This window comes from Teleopsis dalmanni, chromosome 1 (assembly GCF_002237135.1).
Source record: "Teleopsis dalmanni isolate 2A chromosome 1, ASM223713v2, whole genome shotgun sequence".
Classification (NCBI taxonomy): Eukaryota; Metazoa; Arthropoda; class Insecta; order Diptera; family Diopsidae; genus Teleopsis; species Teleopsis dalmanni.
The window spans coordinates 6,495,516-6,503,864 of NC_051846.1; the positions used below are offsets into that span (position 1 = coordinate 6,495,516).

An 8,349-nucleotide genomic window follows, 5' to 3' on the forward strand; every position below is an offset into this window, starting at 1 on the left:
TCATCCATTAAAAAAAATGGATTTTTTTTAATATCATATATTTATTCCTTCTTTTATATACACACAGCAGAAAAAGTCTGCGGTCATCCACATTTTTTATTAAATTTCGCATAATTTTTTTAATTTTTACTCAAATTGATTTTTGTTTTCTGATTTATTTTAACCAAAGAAACAACAATAAAGTTTAAACATAAACAATTAATAGTTATTCTTAAAAAAAAAAATTAAACACAATTAAATGAAAAAACAACAATTTTCAAAGCAGAAAAAGTTTGCGGTCACTTCTAATATTTTAATTAAAACAATTAAAATTCACAGAAACTTACAATTTAATAGCCTGTGGGATAACCTCTGCGTTAAATACCCTCTTTTAGACGTTTTTGTATGGACTTAACCAGTTTTGTAGTATCCTGTGCTATAAAAGCAGTATAGAAGAGTCATGATCAAATTATTAGCGATAGAAATTAAATGGAAATTTCAACAGATAAATATTTTTAAAAAATCATAAAAAAAGAACTCGACAAACCATCGTAATGAAATAAATGTAAGAATATTCTTCAGAGTTTCCTCTTTCCTAACAAATATAAAAGCTGATAGTTAAAAAAAATCTTATAGAATAGAAGAGTCATGATCGAATTATCAGCGATGGAAATTAAATGGAAATTTCAACAGATCAATATTTTTGTTTGTGTTTTGCTATAAGCCAACGTGTATGGATTTCTTCTTTTTGTTTTCCTTTTAAGGGAATATGTACGCATTATTTCCTTGTTGGTGCATTGAATATAGTTATGTAAAATTGGAAGTATTGTGTGTGCGTACAGGTTGTATGCAAATAATATAATTTTATCTGTAATTAGATTATGCCTAAATAAATAATGCCTAATAAATAATAAAAAATGGTAAAGGTACTAAAAAAGGTAAAAGCTGTTAGATTACACGTTTCTGTTAAGTTATATGCAAAATAAATCATTTATTAAATAGCAGAAAATGCATTTTCAAACTTTGTTATACATGAACTCAAAAAAGATTTTAATTTTAAATTTATTGATTGTTTTCTGCCAGTTTATTAAAGTAAAAAATTTATTTATTTGTTAAATGACCATTTCCGTTTTAATATGTATATATATACTAGATAACCCGACAAACGTTGTTTTGCCTTATAAATTATTTCTAGTTTCTAGATAAATTCTAGTGTAGACAAAAAGTAACTTACTTATTATAAGTGTGTAAGTCTGTGGTATATGCATGAAATAGGCATGGAGCGCTATGAACGAAAAGGAAAATAAAAATAACAAACGCCAAACAATATTATTTTTAAGTTATTATAGTTTATTTATTAAATTATTAATTTAAAATCAATAGATTTGTAAGATACCAAGTTCCCTGGCAACAACTGTTGTATCTTCAAATTTAAATTGTCTTGGATTGACTCTAAATAATAATAATGATAATGGGCCAGTAACATTAACCATTGAGTAAAAATATTATAGAGTCACAATGACTCAATTTTTAAATTTTCAGCAACAGGCACGGGAGGGCTGAGTGAAGATTTTACTTCTTTCTGCGCTGCTGCTAGATCGGTTGCGCCATTGAGTAAAAATATTATAGAGTCACAATGCCATAGAAATTAATTTTTGTTCTAGGTATCTACTACTGGGTACCCAAATCACTCAAATCTCTGCCGACGTCGCTTCAGTCGCTTCAGTTTTTACTCAATGGTTGCGCTTATGCTTGTTATTTCTAAAAATTTTACTATTGATGAATGAAGGACAAAAATGAAAACAAAAAACAGATTTGCTTGTTACGAATGCAGACCGTACAAGAAAAGTGTCAAATTAGTTTTTGGTGTAATTATTTGTTTTTGCAATTAATGCTTGGCGCCAGCAAGCAGCACGTAAAAATTTCGTGCATTTAATATTACTTCATAATGCAAATAAGACAAACATCCCTACTTGTTTGGAAGTTTACTGATCTACATATATATATATGTATTTTATAAACATATGTACTTTTAATTGGAAGAATATGAATATTTTTTCATCTTAACATATTTTAGGAACATTTGAAGCAAATGAAACCAATTTCAATTTTTTTGTTTAATCAGGTATAATAAAATAATTGTATGTAATTGACCATGTGCGAGTTCGAGTAATTGATGATAAATTGAGGAAAATTATAAATTATGTCCGTATGGCAGCGAATGTTGGTGTTTACCAGAATTTCGAGTATTGTAAATTAGGTAAATTTGATATTACCATTGGGAACATATTATAAGATGTATAATAAAAAAATAAATAAATTTGAAAACTTTTAACATAAGCGCAGCGCATAAAATCCCTAGGAAATTTCAATTTACTTTATGTTAATTTACCGAGTTGGTTAATTGGGGCCTGCAGACTTCATCGAATTGAATTATTCTGCTTATATTACTTCGTAAGCACTGCCTATGGATGGTAGAGAAAGTGAAATCGACTAAGGCATAAATTGTTATATGATCTTATATTACAAATTTGCCCCAATACAAGCTTAATCACATTTATTTATAATTTATTTATTACCATAACTTCTTACTTTATTTATTTATTTTGTTCAAATTACATAGTTTAAGTGAATTAATTTTAAGATAGTTGTTTGTTGTCGTTTTGTCATTGGGCCTTGTTGTGGTAGGAGGCAGGTTTAGGACTATTTTCGGAAAATACATTTTATGCCGGTTGCTTTCTTTCTTCTTTTTTACAATTCTATTTTCCAATCTTTTTGTCAAAAATACTAATGTATATTAACATAAAAAACTAAAGTTCTTCAAATTCTTGAGAACGATTATAAACTATAGTCGAAATAGAGAACAAATAATAAAAAAAATTTTGAAATAGTAAAAAAAATCTCTTTTCTATATTATTTTTTTTAAACAAAATTTCTTCGTTATCATGGACTAGGCCTCCTGGGGACACCATGTAAAAAAAAACGCGCCATGCATTATACCTCAAAGGTGGTTTGGAAATTAGTGCGCAACTAGTAACATGAAAATTGTCACTTCTATTTTATTAACGATAACCTTTCATGTATGTCGATCTAGTAACTATAAATGATTATGCAGTTATTTAAATAAATCTCCATTTCTCGGCAATTATCCGCTTGCAAAAGCTAATAGTCGATACACTTGTACCCCTTGTACTGATGTTCCGTTTATACTTATTCAGTATCTGTGAAGCGCATATATTTGCGAAATAGCGTTAATTATTTAAACTGCCATGTAAACCGAAGGTTTAATTTTAGATTGTTTTATTCATCTTAAATTGATTTCTATATAATTTTATTGTAATACATTTGGCAAAGCTACAGCATACTATTTTTAAAAAATATTTTACCAATTATTGATAAATATTTTATATACATACATATGTATGTAAATGTGAGATTGTAAATGTTTTCTGCTTTCCGACAAAATTACCTTTTATATGCTTTTTGGCTACGAACCTTAAGTTTTAAATTAATCAACATATGTATCTACATATGTATTTGCAACTGTAATGTTTTAAATTCCCGAACCAAGTTATAAATTGGTTACATTACGGTTAGATCATTTATATTTTATTGAGATTATGTTTTACTGTTATCTGTAGATGTATTTTATGTGTTGTCACTGCCTTTGTGCACTAGGACTGACAAAGTAATAACAAAAAACACCATCCATTCTTAACTTAATATTCTAGCTCAACATTAAATATTTATAAAAAGGAACGACTGCTTTATGTTGCGTAAGTTAATTCAAGAAGAAATACATATGTATCTTTTTTGTCTTTAAATATACATATGTATGTATATCGTGAAGTTCATACGATTATTAACAGTAGAAGCATACAAGTAAGTGCAATGTAAATTCATAATAATATATGCTACAATTTTAATAAAATGAAAATGTATATGTATGTATGTGGTCGCCAAAGAATTATATTACTTATATGTTCATATTAAAGAATAAAATAAAACGTAAATTATATATGTATGTATTCATAGATAATAAAAAATGGTAAAGGTACTAAAAACTAAAAGCTGTTAGATTACACGTTTCTATTAAGTTATATGCAAAATAAGTCATTTATTAAATAGCAGAGAATGCATTTTCAAAACTTGTTATACATGAACTCAAAAAAAATTTTAATTTCAAATTTATTGATTGTTTTCTGGCAGTTTATTAAAATAAAAAATTTATTTATTTGTTAAATGACCATTTTCGTGTTAATATATATGTGTATCTATATATATATATATATATATATATATATATATATATATATATATATATATATAATATATATATATATATAAATTGTAGCGTGCATAAGCATACACTATGTGAGTAAATAAGTATGCTGATATTTATTGTAACTTTATTGCATTCTTGCAATATGAGCCCCTACCGTCCGTTTGACGATAGTGTTTGGGCTGGCGTGTGAAGACGCCAATTCAGCAAATTCTCACAGTATGCTAATGCACACTGCTCCTCCAAATATGAACTTTGTAAAAAAACATTTTTCAATCAATAAAGCAAGTCTAAAAAGAGAACACGGTTTTTAAATTACTACATGGCGACCGTGACATGTTTTAAAAATTAATAAAATTATTATTAATAAATTAATTAATTATATTAAATTGATTGTGCACGCGTGATGGTGACATGTTTTAATAATAATAAATTGTTAATTAATTATATTAAATTAATTGTGCACACATGATGACGACATGTTTTAATAATAATAAATTATTAATTAATTATATTAAATTAATTGTGCACACATGATGACGACATGTTTTAATAATAATAAATTATTAATAAATTATATTAAATTAATTGTGCACACATGATGACGAGTGACTTCTAATTGCAATAACAATTTTGTTTTGATTGATGTGTTATTATTAGTTATAATAATAAAAGAAAATTATTAAAGAGAAATAATAAACAACACATATGATGACGATTGACTTCTAATTGCTAAATAACAATTTTGTTTTGAATGATGTGTCATTATTAGTTATAATAATAAAAGAAAATTATTAAAGAGAAATAATAAACAATTTATATAAAATAATTAAAATTTTTTTTATTAATTAACAATTAATAATAAACAAAAATTTATACAAATTTAAACTAAGTTTAAAAATTTAAACTAAGTGAAAAACTATGTAAAAATGTATGGAGTAAAAAAAAACCACTGCTGATACTGACGATACTGCCGTCGCTGTTTCAACGTCGCTGCGACCTACCTCAATTACTGCTGGCACAGTCATCAACTACAGCAAGACAACAGCTGCTGTGTACTTAATCTCAAATATAAGTGGATGCAAGCAAGTAGATTAAAAATTTAAAAATAAAAATTAAAAATTAAAAATTAAAAAAAAAAAATAATTTTTATAGAAATGAAAAATTTTATTAGTTTGAAATAACATGTAAAATCAATAATATTTTGTTTTATATTTTGGAAATTACTTTAAGAAAAACAAAAATCATAATAAATACAAATTTATAAAATACGAATACCAAATTAAATTAAATCATGATTAGAATTGTTTAAAAATTAATAAAATTAAATAACTCTGATATTTAATTCAAAAAAAAAAATTTTTTTTATTAAAAATTAATTTGTTATAATAAATACAACTATATACATAAGTGATTTTTTTTATTAATTTTATTTTAATGTTAACGAAAAGTTTACGTTGTCAATAAAATCAACTATATTTAACAAACAGTTGTTTATTAATTATATTTCATTTATATATTTATATTTGTATTCTATATATATATGTTTTTTTATACATCTATTCAATTTTTATGTTTTATATTCATTCATTCATTAATATTATTTGGAAATGTGCGGCCCAAAAGCCAATTTCGATAGGCCTCAGGCCAATGTAATTAATGAACTGGAAATACAGACAGATTTAAGTGATTTAAAAACCACGAATTTCCTTTTACTTATTCTTGTTATTATAGTGATAGGAAAAATAGTTCTCAAATTAATAGGAAAGTACAGAGCTTCCGTTAAAAGGAAGTATATGAATCGTGCAGTTTCAACGGATAACATTTAAAATGTTTAATTTCAGTTGGGTAATTTTTTCTCTCTTTGCTGCATTTAGTTACAAATTTATTACTGGACTAGTATGTAAAACATGTAGAATATTTTTATGAGTTCTCAATCGTCGTATAGGAAAATTTAATATTGAATTCTATATAATACGTGAATTTCATTTTAAGGCTATGTTATAGATTTATCTATACAATTCAAAGAGTTTACTATAACTTACGCAATTAAAGTGTTAAGATTTTCGTAAATTTAATTTACAATTTTAAAAACAAAATATTGTTTGATGGAATGGCAAACAATATTGAATAAAATACGCTTCCTAAAAGAAACGTTTAATAAATCCTATAAATGCATTGCAATAGATAGACCTATTAGTGCTACAACACTACACAAACACTGTACGTTATTAATACAGAGTTTAGAGAGTATTCGAGTACTTTTGAACGTACACTTTGATAGGTTCACAACCGCACACAAAGCGGAAGCGAGGAAAATCTTTGGAGACCTCCGTGAAAAAGCCATCAAAGTTACCCTAAAGAAAGGCATTAATGTTGAAATACCCACAACATTAAATGAAAAAATATCTATTAATATAGAATTAAATATAGACACAGACTCTGAAAATACAACGGAACACAAAAATATAGAAATGGCACAAGCACAAGTAGAGCTCGACAGAGCATACATAAAGGAAACCGCCATAGCAGTTCCAGAATTTGACGGGAAAAAACAACACTTGGAAAGATTCATTAGAGCATTACGTTTGATAGACCGCACCAAAGGTACACAGGAAGACCTTGCTGTGGAAGTTATAAAATCAAAGATAACAGGACCCATACTGTATAGGGTGAAAGACGAGGAAACTATACAGGGAATAATAACAAAATTATCCCTATGCGTCAAAGGAGAATCAATCGACGTCATAAAGGCCAAGTTGATGAATATTCAACAACGAGGCAAAACGGCTACTCAATATACTGCCGAAATCAATAATCTATGTCAAGCCCTTGAGGGTGCATACATAGATAATGGCGTAGATGCGGACAATGCAGAAACATTTAGTCGGAAAGAAGCTATATCTTCGATGACTAAAAATTGTACTAATGACAGGTTGAAAACTATAATGGAAGCAGGCACATTCAACTCACTGAATGAAGCTGTATCAAAATATGTCAACTGCTGTACAGAAATGCATGGAAGACCGGACGCAATTCTATATTACTCGCGAATAAATAACAGAAACACCTACCGCGGAAATTACAACCGTCGTAGAGGCCGTGGCAATAACAGCAATCAACGAAATAGCCACAGAAATAATAATCAAGATATTCAATCATATGGTAATGAATATCAAAACAATAGAAACCCCCGTAGAGGCAGTACATTTAATACCTCACGTGGACAAGGGCGTAATAACATACGCGTAATACAACAAAATTCGGAAAACTAATTACCCCCCCAAACCCATACAAACATCATAAAATCTATAATTTTAATCCCAATTCAAACCTCTTAATACAAATTTATAATAATGATGCAAATAAATCAATCACTCTTCTATTAGACACTGGTGCTGACATTTCAGTAATAAAACAGTCTCACACTATTTACAATAATGTAAATACAGAAACTGTTACAATTCTAAGTGGTATTGGCCAGGGAACAATACACACTATAGGATCAACTGATCTTGACCTTAGAATTGATAACTTTCTACTAAATCACAAATTTCAGGTGGTTCATGAAAGTTTCCCAATTCCTTGTGATGGTATACTAGGATTAGATTTTATAAAACAATATAATTGTATATTAGATTTCAAACATAATCAAAATTCACTTACATTAAGACCCGATAATTTTTTTACAGATATATCAATACCTATTGAACATTCTACTTTTAATAATACAAATGATACAATTCTTTTACCCGCAAGATCAGAAACAATTAAATGTATTAAACTTAATTGCTCTGAAAATGAAGTTCTAGTACACAGTCAAGAACCAATGCCAGGTATTTACATTGCAAACGCAATTGTTACTTCTAATAATGCATTTATACGCATCATAAATAGTACTAATAAAGATACAAGTTTAAAACATAATGACATAAAGTCAGAAAGTCTATTAAATTATAACATACTTACACACACACAAACAAAAAATAATAGAAGTCAAGAAGTTTTAAATAATCTAAAAAAAACTTCCCCAAACAATTCAATTCTCAATTGTACGAGTTATGTTCCCAATATACTGATATTTTTGG

The 8,349-nt window shown here is 27.2% G+C and overlaps 1 protein-coding gene across 1 annotated transcript in view; it reads left to right on the forward strand.

Moving 5' to 3' along the window:
- The window catches only part of LOC119681917, a 13,593-nt gene extending 6,057 nt beyond the window's left edge, over window positions 1-7,536 (forward strand). Inside the window, exon 3 of the mRNA XM_038095262.1 lies at window positions 6,449-7,536. Coding sequence (XP_037951190.1) covers window positions 6,449-7,536 — 1,088 coding nt within the window. The remainder of the gene's footprint in view (window positions 1-6,448) is intronic.
- Window positions 7,537-8,349: the final 813 nt, after the last annotated feature.